Source organism: Thunnus thynnus, chromosome 16 (genome assembly GCF_963924715.1).
Source record: "Thunnus thynnus chromosome 16, fThuThy2.1, whole genome shotgun sequence".
NCBI classification, from domain to species: domain Eukaryota; kingdom Metazoa; phylum Chordata; class Actinopteri; order Scombriformes; family Scombridae; genus Thunnus; species Thunnus thynnus.
The window spans coordinates 19,889,227-19,907,092 of NC_089532.1; the positions used below are offsets into that span (position 1 = coordinate 19,889,227).

The 17,866-nt window shown below is 37.8% G+C and overlaps 3 protein-coding genes across 7 annotated transcripts; 1 reads left to right on the forward strand and 2 right to left on the reverse strand.

Moving 5' to 3' along the window:
* Positions 1–336: 336 nt before the first annotated feature.
* On the reverse strand, positions 337–4,125 carry LOC137199724 (interferon alpha-inducible protein 27-like protein 2A). Its single transcript, XM_067614225.1, has 4 exons — positions 4,056–4,125; positions 3,863–3,892; positions 962–1,123; positions 337–621 (listed from the first exon to the last, which is right to left on the reverse strand). The coding sequence occupies exons 1-4, from the start codon at positions 4,063–4,065 to the stop codon at positions 536–538; spliced, it is 288 nt and encodes a 95-aa protein (XP_067470326.1). The 5' UTR covers positions 4,066–4,125; the 3' UTR covers positions 337–535.
* A 98-nt stretch (positions 4,126–4,223) lies between these two features.
* Positions 4,224–7,795, forward strand: LOC137199723 (interferon alpha-inducible protein 27-like protein 2A). Of its 2 annotated transcripts, XM_067614223.1 has the most exons (5): positions 4,242–4,627; positions 4,935–5,066; positions 6,448–6,471; positions 6,922–7,089; positions 7,414–7,795. In XM_067614223.1, exons 2-5 carry the CDS (start codon positions 5,048–5,050, stop codon positions 7,515–7,517), a joined length of 315 nt encoding a protein of 104 aa, XP_067470324.1. In that variant the 5' UTR covers positions 4,242–4,627; positions 4,935–5,047; the 3' UTR covers positions 7,518–7,795. The 2 variants fall into 2 exon arrangements, with proteins under 2 accessions (XP_067470325.1, XP_067470324.1); XM_067614224.1 differs by having other exon boundaries at positions 4,224–5,066; positions 6,970–7,089.
* Positions 7,796–10,961: 3,166 nt separating this feature from the next.
* LOC137199768 (cytosolic 5'-nucleotidase 1A-like) lies at positions 10,962–15,564 on the reverse strand. 4 transcript variants are annotated; one of them, XM_067614292.1, is made up of 9 exons: positions 15,502–15,564; positions 15,101–15,438; positions 14,859–14,983; positions 14,476–14,592; positions 13,985–14,111; positions 13,801–13,839; positions 13,184–13,312; positions 12,838–13,022; positions 10,962–11,543 (listed from the first exon to the last, which is right to left on the reverse strand). In XM_067614292.1, the coding sequence occupies exons 3-9, from the start codon at positions 14,901–14,903 to the stop codon at positions 11,226–11,228; spliced, it is 960 nt and encodes a 319-aa protein (XP_067470393.1). In that variant the 5' UTR covers positions 14,904–14,983; positions 15,101–15,438; positions 15,502–15,564; the 3' UTR covers positions 10,962–11,225. The 4 variants fall into 4 exon arrangements, with proteins under 4 accessions (XP_067470393.1, XP_067470394.1, XP_067470392.1 ...); XM_067614293.1 differs by having other exon boundaries at positions 14,859–14,987; XM_067614291.1 differs by having other exon boundaries at positions 14,859–15,004.
* Between the last annotated feature and the right edge of the window lie 2,302 nt (positions 15,565–17,866).

The following is a 17,866-nucleotide window of genomic DNA, read 5'->3' on the forward strand; positions in this document are numbered from 1 at the left end:
TAAACTTAAATATTTAACATTTCTCACTTTAATAGAAGAATCAGAGGATAAATAAAAGATAGATACTGAAGAGTTGCTCAACCAGTTTAGTTCTGACTGCTCCTTTAAACCTGCATAAACAACAAACGTTCATCTTTACTATGTTATTGAGGAACATAATGTTTTGGCCCTGGAGGTCATCATGGCTCTAATAAGGATTTAAGTAATTGTACTCAAGTGCTAAAGTACAATATTAGGTATTTATTCATACAGGTCATACACACAGAGTTAAACCCCCTAATTATTAATGATAGATTATTACCTCAATTTAAAAAAAAAAAAAGATAATGAACTAAATACTTTTCAATTGCATTTTATTTTGTGAAAGTCCAATACATGTTTTGCAGAAATGCCAAAACATAATCTCATAATTCATTTAAATGCATACAAGGAAACTTTTCAAAACACAAACGCTCTGCTTCATTGATAGAATTTCCAATTGTTTCCATCAAGTAAGTGTATCTATTATTTCTCATATATTATTCCTTCTTGATTTTCAGCCAATGAAGCTAGCCAGCCATCCCACTGCTGCTCCAGCGCCGCCCACAACTGCAGAGGCAGCTCCTGATATACCAGCCGCACCTGCAGTGAGATAAAGATAAAGATAAAGATAAAGAAGTAAATTTAACAATGGTACTACTGTCATCACAGTATATACAGTAGTATATTGTTATATTACATTAATATATTGTTATATTATATTGTACCTACACACTGTAGTATACTTATTTCTTTTGTGATGTGACATTATTGTTGTTTTAGGTTTGCCAGACACTTGAATAGGATGTTATGCTGATGTTGTTGCAGTTATGAAAGTTAAAGGGCATTTAATGACCCTGAGATTACTGTTTCATCAATGATCACATCACCATTAAGATACAACAGCTAAATCCACAACAAAACGCCCACTCATAGCTTTTACCTGCTGACTGCAAAGCAGCCACCACACTCCCTGCTGCCACTCCTCCTCCGTTTGCAACTGCAGCAACCGACATCATTTTAGCAGCGACGGAGCCTGCTGCTATTCCAGCTGAGGTGAAACCTGCCGCCCCCAGAACGGCAGGAGCCGCGACAATAGCTCCTACTGCACATGGACAAGAACAAAGCAGTGTACTGAGTAATCAGGCAGCTTTGAAAGTAAGAAAAGGCAGTGCATTTACCAAAGAAAAGGAAGCCTCGTCTTGATATCTCATAATTACAAGATAAATCTCTCATTATTATAAGAACAGGTTAAGTTGGTTATCAATCATCACTATTTTAAAAGACCAGGTATTTAATATCTCATTGATTATAAGTATCATGTAAAATATTTTTATTTAAATACTGAGTCGATTTGTTCAATAAATCAATTGGGGGATTTCTAATACCTTTGCATGATAAACTAAATATAACAAACCTTCAGTCATGAGTAAAAGTATCCAATCCTTGTGTGATAAATCCTTCATGAGTTACATATCCATTAATTCTGGAAGTAGGGGACAGAAATTGAACTGTACTCTCTCTGGTTGAGTTCTACAGATATTAATCCCTAAATTATGTTTCTTCATCTTTAACTAGAATACCTTTGATTTCTGTTGTATGCATACAGTTAAATGGAAAAAGAGCTAGCCCTGATACGTTAGAGAGTACATTAAGGCAATTTATAACTTCATCAACCTCTTTTTCATCCCTTAAATTCCTTAAAAAGATAGCCATATCATCAGATTTGTAACCCCACAACATGAGTATATATAAACACATATAAACACACACACAGAAAACATTAAGAAAAATAGTAAATACACATAGTTCATGAGTTCATCATACTGCCATACATAAGCTACATTTCTTCATCAAAAAGTGCAGAGCTGGTTGGGTGATTTGTTTCCAGGCAGAGCATGAAGTGTCTTGATTTTTTTTTTAGAATGTCTGTAAGTGGCCTTTGGTAGCATATGTCAGCTTTTCCATGACCAGACAACTTGAGAGGCTGTTCAACCATTGATTACAGATAGCTGGTGCTTAAGATTGTTTCCATTGAAAAGCAATACAATATTTTACCTGTAGGATGCAAAGGCTGAGCAGTTTTACCTTTGATTTTGATCAAAAAAAAGAAAAAGCTCCCCTGCACCTTCTCATGAAAAATAATCACAGTGTTTCTTAGGCTATTTAGTATTGGCAGGTTTGTGCTGCTCTCTGCTGGACAACATTGAAATGCAAACTTAAGCTTATGTCTTCTACTTCATTGTATGAATTTGAATAAGAACAAGTCGAGAAATGGGTCTGTACTTTTGAAAATTAGCTGCTAGCAGGCATGTTGGTCCAGCACTGCAGTAGCTCAAACTTGCCTCTCTCAAGTGCACAGCTATGGAAGGCTTGTTTTGTCATCCGAGGATGAAAAACTAACAATACAGTCATTTATTACTATACATAGTATATCTTTAATTACACAATAAGAACGTATAAAAAAGACTTTATTCTTTAATTACACGGAACCAACAAGGTATATGCTGTTCTCCTGTTCTTACTGTATAATTACCACGTAAAACAAATGATCACAGTAAACACTGTCAAACATAACAGGATCTTGCACATCTGATGTTACAATGAGGGACCCAAGAATAGCTGTTTGGTTTAGCTCATTTTGAACAGACAATGAGAAAACATTATTGAACATGATTAAATAGAATGTATGCTATTTATATCATCTTATCTATATAAACTACTATTATACAATAGAAATGTTCTATATAAATTGTACTATATAAAGCTTAAAAAACAAAATATCTTGACTAAGGAAACAAGGATCTACAAACTTTCATGGCAATCAAAATCAAAATATAGTTATAAAATGATTTATTATAGTAAAAAAAAACCCCACAAAAACAAAAAAAGAGGAAACAATGTTTAAATTGTAAATGTGACAAAACAAACAAACAAACAAAGAAATTCAGGAACTTAGTGCTTATGCTCTAAATCACCACTTCAGTGGGAGGAGTTTATCACTTCTTTTCAGTCTGTTTATTTTGTCCTGCAGCTCAGGGCAGGAGTCCACAAATCTTTTGAGCTGCTATGCAAAATCTTTTAGGGTTGTCCCTTCAGTGTAGTGGGGGAGGGGAGCACCAATGTTTTCCCCTTCTGAAGCTATATCCACCTGTTATCACAATTATTTAAGTGTATTACAGTATAGTGAAGTCTAAGACACACATGCACACAATTGTTACAGAAATATGGGTATAATATCTCTCTATTTGGCCTAGTTTTTATGCAGCAGTCTGCACAAGAACACACCATACAGGAAACAGAAAACATCTTATCATATCAGATTTTGCAGACAAAGAAAGAAGACTCAGAGAATAATCATCACCATATATAGTAAACAAAATGTGTGTTTTAGACTTCACTATACTGAAACAGGCTGAATAAGTGATAAACACCTCCTCCCGCTGAAGTGGTGATTTAGAACATAAGAAATAAGTTCCTGTTTTTTGTTTGCTTTTTTGTTCTACGCACTTGAGAGTGGTAAGTTTGCCCGTCACGAGCTGCTGCAGTGCTGGACCAACATGCCTGCTAGGAGCCAGTTTTCAAAAGTATAGATCCATTTCTCAACTTGTTCTGAATCAAATTCATACAATGCAGTAGAAAATATAAGCATAATAAATCTCTGGAGTGTGGGTGAAGCTTGTCTGCCAAACACCCATGCATGACAAGGAAGTTACACCATAAGTTCCGGGAAATAACATGGTAAGTAGCGGGAAGTTACACTGTAAAATGTAAGCATATCCAATGACTTTTCCACATTAAAGATCTTTAAACTTGAAAAAGTAGCTGACTCATAAAGGCTTACCTGCTCCTGCTGCAGCAGCACCAGCTGTAACTGGGACACAAGATTAAAAACAAGAATTAAGATCTAATAACAGCACAGCTGGACTTATCAAAGATATTTATGATGCTCTCATTACTCAACTGAAATATGTTACATATAAGTGTTAAAGTTCAAGGACATGTATCAGTATTGTCAAAGGAACAGATACACTCACCAGGGTCCATGTCTTTCCCTGCTCTGATGAGCCTTAAACTGGGCTGAGGTATAAACACTGGATGATGGTTTCATTTACTGAGAAACAAAACTATGTTACCATCTGAACAAAAGAGGGCGTCAGAGAGTCACTTTCCTCAATGCATCTGTGTAATGTGTAAGCAGCAAGAGCAGGAAAAGAAACTCACATGAGCATAAATTTGTCAAATATAAACTTGTTTTGCAGAAACACCCAAACATGATCTCATTTGCCCTCAGATTCCACTTAAATGGCTATAAGTTATGTTTCATTAAGTTATCTACTTAACTGATATAACTTTTACCATTTGGAAAAAAGTGAATGTATTATTCTTTTTAGATTATTCCTTCATGATTTTCAGCTTTGTCTCAGATGAATGCAGACAGCAATCCCACTGTTTCCAAATGCCTGGATAAACCTGTGTTATTTGTAGCTTTTGGAAGCTAGTTAGCCTGCCACAGCACTGTGTCTTCTGATCATAGACATTTATTGTGCACTCATACAGAGCTCCTTTTCTTTATTGCGAACACTAATGCGCGTTTCAATGAGAGCAGGTGGGTAAGTCATCTTTGTATTGGTCAGCCAGGGCACTTGCTGATTTATACATTTCCTCATTGGGTTTTGACAAAAGTTCTTGTGGCGTAAAAACTCAAACTTCCTTGCCAACATCTCTCACACCACAGAATGGTCACCTGCGCAATGTCAGTGTCTACAGCTGCGTAAAATACAGACACTTTGAAGTGCTCAGAGAAAAATATGGACCAGCAAAGTTTTTTTTTAAAATAGTGGTTTCATTTTTACGCCAATGTTGCCTCTTAAAATAGTCAATATCATGACGTGCACCCTAATGTTATGTAACAGTTGTCGAAAGGTGGGGGCGGGGCCCCTTATGGACTGGATGCTGTGGGTAGATTACATACTTTAACCTCTTATCACTCTTATACTTATCACTCCTAATAGACAAGGACATTGACATGGACACAGAAGAATTTTGTGAGTATAAATGTTCCTTTGACCACACTGTTTTTTAGTCAGCATAGAAAACATATGTGGTCTGTTCTAGAAAGTAGGTTTAGTTAACCCTGAGATGAGGGGAAACTGTTTTTTCCGTTTCAGGAAGAGAGGCAAGTCAAACTCTAGATCAATGGTGTTGGCAGAAATTGTATTTTGGGTGGGCTAATACAAGAATGGGTGGGCCATCTTTTCCTAGAAAAACTGACTGATGAAGAGTTAGAAGAAGAAAAAAGAACAAACGTCATTCATGACAGCCTACAACCCTTGTTTGGGTTATGATAGGCATTGATAGGGTTGCTTACCGGTCAGCTCACGAAAAACCAAATCTTTACATTTTAGACTTACACTCTATTCTTGAATCAAGAAAACTGTCGATGCCACTGTGATGAGAATCACCTTGATTTTCCATTCTTGGCTGTGCAGGGAAATACATACAAACTTAGCCGTGAATGTGGTTCATATATTGTACATAAACCGGCGGGTGAACCCAAGGACATGATTTCAGTTGGGGGTGCTGACTATTAAACACCCCCACGAGCAAAAAATGTTTGAGTTTATTAAATACTTGCAGTGATCCCACCGCAGCCGAAACGATAAGTGCGTGTCCCCATTGAGAGAGACGCTGTGCGCATTTACGCACGAGGCACAGCAGTGTAACTTGATTACTTAAATCTCCCGACACGCCGAGCAGTCAGGATCTAAAACAATGATCATGTTTCATCATGAATCATTATGTTTTTTGAGCAATGACCTATTAAAAAAAGTTAGTCCTAAGGCACAACTTACCCCAAGGTAGGGGTAAAATGAGCATGGGGATGGGGTAAATTGAGCGCTCCGAGATAATTAGTGCTATATTACTTTCAGATTGTTTCAGTTTGAGCCAGGATGCAAGCTAATGTTACCTTACTTCCATGGTGGGAAAATGCTAATCTAAAAAGAAAAAAAAGCAAATATGCATTTTAATATCCTTATAATAATAAAACTGTAGTAGTGTAAGCGAAGTAAGTACATTTTAAAACTTTCATGTTGGTCTCACCTTGTAATTTGGGCCTCTTTGCACTACCGTTTTTCCATTTTTCCATATATATATATGTGTTCACCGTAAAATGTATTGGTCATGATCCAGCAAACTGTCAATAAACTGCACTGTAGCAGGTTGGGGCATAAGGAATTGTTGCTATGACAACAGTTCCAGATTAATTTTAAGACTGCTTCAAAGAACCAGAAAAATCCAGATTCATGTCAATTCGCCATTATTCTAACCCGGATAATTTGGTTGTCCTCATATGTAGGACAGGGCCTGCTCTGGTGAATAACAATCATTTTTGATTTTGTTTTTTTGTGTGTGTTTTATTGACAGGTAAGGCCCTTGTTATTGGCGGAGGTAAGACATTTGCAAAGTCTTTAGACTTCAATGATTAAAAGTTTTTGAACCCATTAATCTCATCTCAGTTGCTTTGACATAATGTCAAATGAAAATCATGTTTCTCAAAACATTGTATGCACTTTCTTAAATCCATAGTTCATCATTCTCACAACACAATTCAAATGTTTAAATACAACACATTTGATTGTCTTGACCTAAGAATTAATAAAGGGACGTCATTTTTTTTGGCAGGGTTGCAGCGGTTGATGGATTTATTTACTTCTGCCAGATGAGCTAAATGTTTTGAGAGCATGATGTCCTTTTGCAGAACAAATGTTGTGCTTCACAGTAATAAATGATGCAGTAATTGCTATTTTAGAAAATTTTAATTAATTGAGGAAAAAAATCCCACAAATGTTATGTTCTCATCAATAGAAAGAAAGTTTTTTCTGCTGTGTTCTTGTCCAGGTGGGGCCGCGGCTGTGCTCCTGACTCCTGCCGCTCTGGCTGCCATAGGTTTCACCTCAACTGGAATAGCAGCAAGCTCCCTTGCTGCCAAAATGATGGCATATTATGCAGCTGCAAATGGAGGAGGCGTGTTATCTGGGGGTCTGGTGGCAATCCTGCAGTCATTGGGTAAACTATTATGATATTTTATTTATTTTATTTTTCATCTTAATGAAAGTCTCTCCAGGCATTACAAACACATGGGAAACGATGGACTGACACAAATAAGTATTTCTTCACAGAAGAAAGGAGCAGTCTAAAATGATGTCTTCTTTATCCTTTTGCTATTTTATCCATGATTTTTTTTGCAGTTTTGTATGTTTAAATGTTTGATATTTGCTTTTGCTTTGAACTGCTCTCATTAGACATCCTGTAATAAATAAAAGTTTAATGAATAAACAGGTAGCTGATGATCTCTTGGTATTCCTCATATGTAATTTGATCTCATTCTAGGTGCAGCTGGTCTGTCAGGATCAGGAACTGTACTTACGGCTGGTGCTGGAGGAGTTGCAGGATGGCTGATATCAGCCATTTGTAATAAAACTGTAACCACCTAAAGATTTACAATATAAATATTTACTTGATTTACTCTTTACCAAAGGGAGACAACTACAAATTATGTTTTTCTGCAGTGTGATAAATCTGATTCACCTGAATTAAATTTGTTTTCATGTGTGTGCCACACACTCAGCTTCAAGAAGCAAGTCTTAATATGTTTGAACCCAATTTAACTGACTCTGGAGGCAGTTAAAATGCTTTTGTGCTCTTTGGATACTTTTATCTTCTCATACTGTCCAATTCTAATCAAATCGAAATAAAATGCATGAAAAAACCATCATTCTTCTGTTATTGTTGGTGCAGTAGTAGTAACAATTTGAAACATTTTCATTGAGTCCATAAAATGCATCACTGTTCAAACCAAGAGAGAAGAAGAAGCATAAAAATAAACACACAAAACACACAAGTCTATTGGAATCTCTTTGCATGATTTACAGTTCAAAAAACTCCTTATTTATCTTTTACTGACCGTTTATGCAACCCTTCAGTTCAGCCTCTGTCTGAAATAGGCTGTTTCAGCTCCTGTCTCTTTAAGGCCCCCCACCCGAGGAGCCTACTCTTCTGATTGATTAGCTTCCAAAAGCTGCGTCACGGATGACTTTTGCCAGCTCCAGAGCCTATGTCAACAAACCATGAAACAAACTATAGTGGTAGGATTTCGCTATTGTCTCAAATACATCTATACATGTTTGAGTCAAAATCCGATCCGAAATATGAGACTGGACAACGCAAACAACATATGGGAAATCCTTGGCAACAACTTATCACAACTTCCAGGTCCAACAGGAACAAGAAAAGCTCACCTAATGAGGATGGTCACTCAGCAGACATAGAACAAATAAACACACACTAATACTCACTGTATGACATTAACACAAAACAATGAATGCACATTACTTATCATTGATTATTTTAAAATAAATAAATAAAATAGAAAGACTGCGTGCTCTTACTTTGAAATGCGGAAATGACGTCCTCACCAGGCGATCACGCGCTATCCGAAAATGACTGTTCGGACCGGCGGGAAACTTTGTTTTTCCACAGAACTGTGTAGAACTGAGATTCACAAATGTTTTTTTGATTCACAGATAAAAACTGAGTTCACAAATGCCTGTTGGAAAGTTGTACATATTAGAAAGATATTCACAAATGCTTTTCATTTATTTGTAAATTAAATTAATGTATTCACAGATATTTTTTTATTTGTGAAATTTGTTTGTGTATTTGCAGATCCGCTTTATATTTGCAAAATATTTTTGTGAGTTTACAAATCTTTTTTTGTATTTGTGGAAGGTGTTTATATTTACATATTACACATTTACACACATTTTGGTAAAATTGGTAAGATTGGGTGTTGGCAGAAAAATGGGTAAAACGAGGATTACTCGAAAAACGGCGAAAATGATAAACGCGTCGGATCTTCCCAAAAACGTGAGAAATGAATTTGGGGTGGGTATTCATGGAGAAACGGATAAAATCAGTAAGATTGGGTGTCGGCCAAAAAATGATTTGGATGAGGAAGGGCCGGGGGTTACCCGAAAAATGGCCGAAAAAGGACGAAAATGAAAAGAGTGTCGGATCTTCCCGAAAACCTGATAAAACGAATACAGGGTGGGTGTTCATGGAGAAATGGGTAAAATTAATAAGATTGGGTGTTGGCTGAAAAATGAGTAAAACGAGTAAAGGCGGGGGTTACCCGAAAAATTAAAAGAGCATCGGATCTTCCCGAAAACGTGATAAAATGAATACGAGGTGGGTGTTCATAAGATTGGGTGTTGGCCAAAAAATAGATTAGACAAGTAAGGGCCAGGGGTTACTCAAAAAATGGCGAAAATGAAAAGTCGGATCTTCCCAAAAATGTGATAAAATTAATTCGGGGTGGGTATTCATGGAAAAACGGATAAAATCAGTAAGATTGGGTGTCGGCTGAAAAATAGTTTAGACGAGTAAGGGCCGGGGGTTACCCGAAAAATGGCCGAAAAAGGGCGAAAATGAAAAGAGCGTCGGATCTTCCCGAAAACCTGATAAAACGAATATGGGGTGGGTGTTCATGGAGAAATGGGTAAAATTAATAAGATTGGGTGTCAGCCGAAAAATGAATAAAACGAGTAAGGGCAGGGGTTTCCCAAAACACGGCCGAAAAGTGCGAAAATGAAAAGAACGTTGGATCTTCAAGAAAACCTGATTAAATGAATACGGGGTAGGTGTTTTAGAGAAATGGTTAAAATTAGTAAGAGTCGGTTTTGGCCGAAAAATGGATAAAACGAGTAAGGGCCGGGGGTTACCCGAAAAATGGGTAAAACGAGTAGGGGCCGGGGGTTACCCGTAAAATGGGTAAAACGAGTAGGGGCCGGGGGTTACCCGTAAAATGGCGAAAATAGGGAATACGGCATTGCGTAGTATGTTGGCGTAGCAAGTGGGAAAAGAGTGAGCTGCAGGAAAGTGACGGAGGATGCAAGCGGAGCAGAGGTAAAGGTTAGTAGCAAGTTGTCAGTATGGCAGTAAATGTACAGTACAGACTCCAGTGTAACAGTTAATAAATGCTAAAAAGTCACGTCTGTTGTTTCCCCAAGTGCTGGAAAAGTGAAGGGGTTAGCTCCAAAGTTAGCATCAATGGGTTAGCCTAACCTGAAGACACAAAATGGACACAGAACGGAGAAATGTGTGACAGCTGAGTTCACTGTGCACTCTGTCCCATTACATCCAACCCGCCCTGCAATTAATCGATTAGTTGAAGATTATGTACGATTTCAGTCGACCAAGATTTTCTTTGGTTGACTACAGCCATACTTAAATTATACAACATGTACTTCCGACCAAGCAATCTGATTGGTCAACTAGACATTTAGAACATGCTCAAATCAGCATGACAGCACACCTAGCAGTGCTCAAATAAAAAAAGCCTCATAACTAAAAATATTATTCCGCCATTCTTTAGAACTACAGACTGTGACGTCGCGCTAACAACAACAGTCATTTCTGAGTAGATGACTGGTGGTTGATTTTAATTGTGGAGACACATGAACTTAGCAAACTTGTTTTTCTCTGTTGTCATTTTCAGCTGTAACTGTAACGTTTAACGATACAGTGAAAACCCCTGTGGACACATCTGAGCAGGAGACACTTATCTGGCAAATGTGGCACTTTGTTATGCTGTTTGCACACCTTAAAAGTTTCGACAGAGGCACCCATCCACTGCTCAAACTTTTTGCTCTGCTATATAAAAGTCACATTACTTTTTATATTGGCATTGAACATAAATCATTAATGCACAATATGTTTATGATCATATGACACAGTGCTGTGGCAGGGTAGCTATATGTTGGAGAAGCTACAGCTAGTTTTTTAATCAACACGCCTTCACAAAATGGCTTCTTCCCTTTCACTGTCCTATGCCTGTCTTGACCACTGATTCAGAAACACAAAACACAAAAGGCAGAAAATGACTATTTTGCATGCATTTAATTAGAATTAGACAGTATAATTAGATAAAAGTATTCCAAGAACACAAAAGCATCTTCATATTCATCATCACATTATACACATATTACTTATAAGTAATAGTGCAAAGAAAATTATCTTTAAATCAGCTTACATGTTTTTGTTACATCTTTGATGCATTATGGGGACATATTATTCGAATTTACATTTTTCTATCAGTTATAATCAACTGTTGCCTCTTATAATTACATTAATTCACCTGTTGGTTACTCTGAGCTATATTGCACATGACATGCCACTATGCCAAACTTCAATACGTTTTTAATATGGCAGTCCTGGTCATCAAAGAAGATGTGGGGCCTGATCTTCTCCAGCACGGGGCCTTTGGGAGACCCCCCAAGAAAGACAGCCTCATCAATCTCCAGACCCCATGAGTGTAGAGTGCTTAAGGCTCTGTACCCGGCACAGCCTGCATCACGGGATGTCACCAGGTAGGTACGAATGGGGCAGTTTTTGATCAGGCCTTTATTGTGCAACTTCCTCTGCAGTCTTTCTAAAACCTCCAGGAGTCCCCTGAATGGCCCCTAGGGACAGAATGGAGAAGAGGAGCAATGACATGTACTATTTTTTTTCTCAAAACAGATAAGTTGAGAGTAGTCATACTTTAAGATAATATAAATTATATTTCTGTATTTTTAAGTATCCTAACAGATTCTCTTCTAAAACTAATACATGGTATACCATGAGCCATGACAATCTCAGTGTTACATTCATGATCACAAGGACACAGACGGAAAGCAAGATAACAATGAAAAGAGCAAGTTGCAATATATTATATATGCTATATTATCTATGTATACAGAATATACTGTATATGTATCTGTTGTAGTGTTGTAGCCCAATACTAACTGCGTTATTAAACTGACTTGATTGTTGTGAGGTTCTTGTTTGTTCTTAGAGTCCACATGAAACATTTGCACTACAAAGATACTGTACAAGACTTGCCCCAACTCTGGCAACTTTCAAGTCTGGATTAAAAATGTAAACTGTAAATTCTCCACTGCCTTTGAACTGAAAGTATATGATTATCTGCCTTGGACTTACATCCTGAACTACCTTCTGGGTATTTCTTAGTTTTTCCTGTTTTTATTTTCTTTTAAAATTAATATTTTTGCCGTACTTCTTAATACATTTTTGCATTATATAAAGGGAAGTGGCTACTGGTCAATATAGTACAATAATCTGTTTATTGATAGTATGGAATTGTTACACATGCGTATTGGTGTTGCTTGCGCAAGATCACATGATCAAATTCAGATTGTTTCAAAATGGAGGCACATTTCCACTTGCAGGTGAAAACGCCAGTCCTTCCCATGGTTTGGGTTAAAATAGTTAGGTTAAGGCACAAAACCCACTTGGTTAAGGTTAAGGAAAGATCATAGTTTGGGTCAAAACAGTAAAATGCTGTAAAAATGTCCCGGTGAGTGTCACTAAAATACCCGATGTGATGGTCAAAATGTGTGGTTAGTGGTTGTAGTGGACCTCCAAGAGGTCCAGAAATAAATTCTGGAAACTCACTTCATACCAATAGAACAAACTACTATTGGCACGGAAAACCAGTCCGGACCAACAGCCTGTGGACTACTGTCATGGAATCCTGTTCCGTGTCAATAGTCGGTATATTATTGCACCGGTTCCATAGCTGGTGCCTTTATAAAGCACTTAAAGTTGCCTTTTGTTCTAAAATTTGCTGAATAAATAAACCTGCCTTGTATGTATAGATGCAGATAATTACAGACTGCTGTTGAGGTATGTCATTCATTGAAGAAGTAATAATGTGAAAAAGTGACTGATAACTGAATTTGTCACTATCCATACTTGGTTCATTGGCACGTCAACGTTTTTCTTCTCGTGCTCCATGTACCCCATCAGTTTCCTTTCACTGAAAACACGCTGAGACTCATCAGAGAAGAGGACGGCATCACCATCAAAGACAATACGCAGCTGAGTCTCTGACACTTTCGCGATTGTCTCTGGATTGCCCATGATAGCTGCTGCTATACCTGATGCAGAGACATTAATTCACATTAACACGCAGTCATGTATGATGTACAACTATACAGAGTACACTTCACTGTTAAAGTTATTAGAGTTTAAAGATAGTTGTGTATGTTGTCACTCTGTAACATTGGCCTCATTTGTTTAGTACTCTCTTTACACTTACCTTCCTTCAGCGCTTCTTGAACCCCGAACCCTGGTTTAGCAGACAGGTACAGATGGGTTTTGTTCTTCTTTAATTCACTTACAAGACGCTCTCTCTCCATAACTAAGGGAGTAATTAGTTCTTCCAACTCTGCAAACAAGAATGAATGACAAGCCCACAATCAATTGGCCAAAAAATGTTCTGTATTTTAGCTGGTACAGTTACATTACAGATGCATCATTGCATGCATGCATTGCTGAGACATGTGAAAGATGCACTATTTATCTTCCAGTACTGTTAATTAATCAAAGAAAGATTTACATTAGGAATGAGACTTTGTTGGAAATACTGCTGTGCCAAAACTGAATTGTCTGTGTGTGTGTGTGTGTGTGTGTACTTTGCAATACTATGACCTCCAAGTACTAGCAGACAACTTGATAGATATGATAGATATCATGCACCAGGTTGATGTGAGAAAAGGAGGCAGAGTGAAAAGGAGAGTGAACCAAGAACAACTTGAAAGAAAAGTGCCTGAGGTTGTCTCAGTGTGAATGTTTCCCTCTGCCATGGTTCTTTTCATTGGGTGCTCTTTGTGAGACCCCTACAAAGTGACAGGATGAATTTCATTTAAATCTTACCGCTGCATGTCTTTCTGGCAGAACTGAACAAACAGCAAGCTTGAGTAAGGCAAATCCTATTTAAATTACTATTCAAGTAAGTAGGTCACTAATCAGACATCTGTATTTGAAATGTATTTGAGGTTTGCTGACAAAACTCCATCATCCCCGAAGTTGTTCTTGTTTGGATGTATGAGTGACTCACCTTGGATTTTGATAGTCTCGTTGAGTCTGTCTGAGTCTGATGAATGGTGGTTGATGAGTAAGACCTTAAAGAGCTCCTGACTCTCAGGATAATGCACTTTAAGTTCAGCATTCACAACCTGCAGAGCCTGAAAACACAACAAAATTCACAACTGACTGAATACTTAACTGAAGTTGGAATGAAAGTTTGTGTGTGTGTGTGTGTGTGTGTGTGTGTCTATGTACAAATTAGTGATGTATATGTCTATGGCACTCTCTGGTTTGTGACTATGTGTGTTTGTGTGTGAATAAACGTTTGTGTCGGTGTTTTGTGTGTATTGTACAGTATATACCTAAATACTCAGAATACAATCAGTAAGATTTCATACTAAATAAGTACTAGCTGTTGGGTTTGAAAGTGTATCTATTTATCTCTGTGTATGTGTTTAACTACACATGTGCTTGCCTATGTCCGAGTATGTTTCTCAGCTTTTTCCTGACATAGCATCTGACCTTGACAAAGTAGAATGCGGGGCCATGGCTCATCGATCTGTTGCTCTGCTGCTCCGTCTCCATGTTGAAGAGGACTTCTGATGACATTGCGATGGTGATGGGAATCTCTGGCTCGGACTGGAGGATCAGAGGGAACAAATGTTTGATACTTTAACAAAAATCTCACATTGGAAAGACTTGTTCTAACAGTTATTCTTAACAACATTTTGACTTACTTAGTCTGAATAACATTAGGTTGCTTTTTTTCAACAATTTCAGGTTATTTTTAATGCTTATTTTCCACAAATCCTTTAATTATTTAAAGTGAATTGTGAAAATAAACCTTCTTCATTACAAATGATTATTCAAATGTTTATTACAGGTGTTTGTGTGCTCTTCCGTACCTCATCTTTCCTTTTGCTCCTTGTCTGTGTGGACATGTTATACATGTTGGTCAATCTTGGACGTGTAATCTCGCTGGTTATTCCTGCAGTTATCAACAGCTGTCCTAGCACCTCTCTTCACCAGGCTGGCTGACAGCAGAAATGTACTGAACAAAAATACTTTTCATGTAGGTTGGTAGCACTTTGTCTTTGTTTTATACAGAAAAAAGTAACTTGAAGCATATGACATAACATATACATACCCTGCCAGAGTCCTAGTACAAAGTCCGTGTCATGGTACAATGTGGCCAAGTGTGAATAAAGCGAGTGGATAACATCTACTTTAAGTGCAACAGTATCCGGCAGTAAGGGAGACGGTACGAGCCATTTATCAAACAACTGTTGAACAAGCAGAACATAAACTTAAATACGATGTCTTTCAGAAGACATGCACAGCCGCTATTTTACACATGCAGTAGGCGGAGGATAGCCGCAGCATGCGAGCTGTATTGCTTTGATTGGACCTGAACGCTCCGCTGTGAAGTTAGGACTAATGGTAGAGAGGACTTCCTGTGATCTCTCACAAAATAAAAGCCGTTTTCTTTCTTACAACGCATAATAATAACCGCAGCGTACTTTTTGCATCATGTCCTGTCTCCTGCACCCCTCGCCTAAAGCAAAGAGTATTTCCAGTAGGTGAAAACACGTCGGACACAGAAAATTTCCTGCTATGTGCTACATGTGTGAAAGGGCATTTCCATTATCCGGAGTTCATATGTGAAACAAAACTATGTTACCGTCTGAACAAAAGAGGGCGGCAGAGAGTCACTTTCCTCGATGCAACTGAGTAATTTGAGCAGCAAGAAAATGAAACTCAGCAGAACATAAACACTTCAATCAAATTCTTTTTATTTTTTTATGTTATGAAAGTTGGACTATTCGACAATGTGAATGTGTTTTTGGAGAAACACCAAAACATTATCTCAATTGCCCTCAGATGGTTCTGTTTCATTAAGTTAGCAACTTCACTGATATAATGTGATGTGATGTAATGATGTTACTATTTGGTAATAGTAAATGTAATGTTCTTTTTCTATTATTCCCCCTATTATTACTCCTCCGGCACTGCCCACGGTTGTAGTGGCAGTTCCCAGCAGATCATCAGTGGATTTTATCAAGCAACCAAAGCCTTGTTCTCAATATTACATTAATGTTTCTTTCATTTCAAGGTTGATCAGACACAAGGATTTAGTGAAACACATGGAAGAGCAGGTGAAGTTAACAGATAGGTTATTAGAATAGTTATAATTATAATTAAAATAAGTTCTCTTTCAAATCAAACATCCCAAGATATGAGTGGAAAGTATTGTTCTTGCAAATGCATATAACCTTTATTTATTTTTTTTTTTTTTTACTCAAATGTAGTTTAACCATGTCATGTGATATGCTACTTCAGTACACTTTACCAGTAAATATTGCTAGGACCACTACAGAAAATTGCAGATAAAAATTTAATATCAAGGAATTCTCATTATAGACACTACCACTGACTATCACTGTAATAAATTGGCCACAATTTCACACATTGACCATATGAGGTCCAGCCATATATCAGGTTTTGACAAGACCATTTTAGCATTTTTCAGCTTTCTGTTTTGGTTTAATGCCCACAACTTTACTGTGGCCACAAAGTGAAATTAGTGATACTTTAATTAAAAATATAACAAAGATTTTTTTAAAAAAAACAACATTTGAGTTTTATTAAAATTGGACAATTTAATTAGGGACAGATATTTGCACAGCCTCAACATCTTGAAAGATCTAAAATGATGCTTCGGCACACATAAGTTAAAAGCTTTATGTCAAAGAAATTGGGCAGGTGTCATGGATGTGGGAACAAAATAGCAGAGCAAACAGGAGGAGGAACTAAATGCAGACACCAGAGCAGGGCAGCGCAGGTAAGGATAATCAGAAACAGGATCAATAACAGGTGGCTGGAACGCAGGACAACATGATGAAATGGCAGAGGACAGTGGAAAGTGGGTGGGTGTATTATACACAGACTGGGTGATGTGGCAGAATGAGAGACAGGTGAGAAGGCAGGGATGATTAGGGGATGAGGAACAGGTGAGCAGGTGGGTGGAGGAATCAGGTGAGATAGTCTAGTGGCATGTGGTAGACAGGTGGAGAATGGCATTGACTGAGCCAGGCAGTTATTGTGACAGCAGTTTCATTTGCCCATCAGCCATTAAATCCTTTATGACAGTCAACTATTTAAGTGGAAATCCTGTGGACAAGACAATAAACTGCTGAATGGCTCTCATCTCTAATCCTCATACTTTAACTGGTGTGCCAATGCAGAGGCTCTTTAAATAACCAAGCTACCACAAAGTCAAGTGTTCTTCACAATTCATCGCACCAACTCACCAACAGAAAGGCAGCCGGATCCTCACGATCCTTACAACATGGCGCATACCCAAAATTCAACACAGCGTTGTCTTCACACTCTCTAGCACACCGTCAATGTATGTCCACTAAAAGTGCTTGTTTTTGCCACTGACAGGCTCCAATTGTTATTGTGTATAAGTGTCTGACAACAATATTGAAAGGAATATACAGAGAAATAAAACATTTTTCTTTACCTTTTGCTTGATCCGGTCTGTTTGTTATTGTGTTTAACCAAGTCTCGCTCACTGGGAAGTCTCAATCTGAAATCAAGAGTTAAGTTATTGTAGAAATCAGCTGAATTTTCAGCCGTGACGGAGTTGGAGAGAGGGGTGCCAGGAAGAGTTTGTTGTGTTGGAGTACAGAAAGCGTAGCTTAGTGTTATCTGAAAGATTTTCAAAGTCATGGCTGAATATTTAGCTGATTTTGAGAACAAGTCAACTCTCACGCCACACACAGCAACAGCAGCACCTGGAGGAAGTCTGCTTGGTGTCTGTGGAGACACCCTGCTTTCTGTCACATACCACAATATCAGGTACGATGGAGTTTCCTTAACTCCTTCCCTGTTGTGGATCAAGTATTGG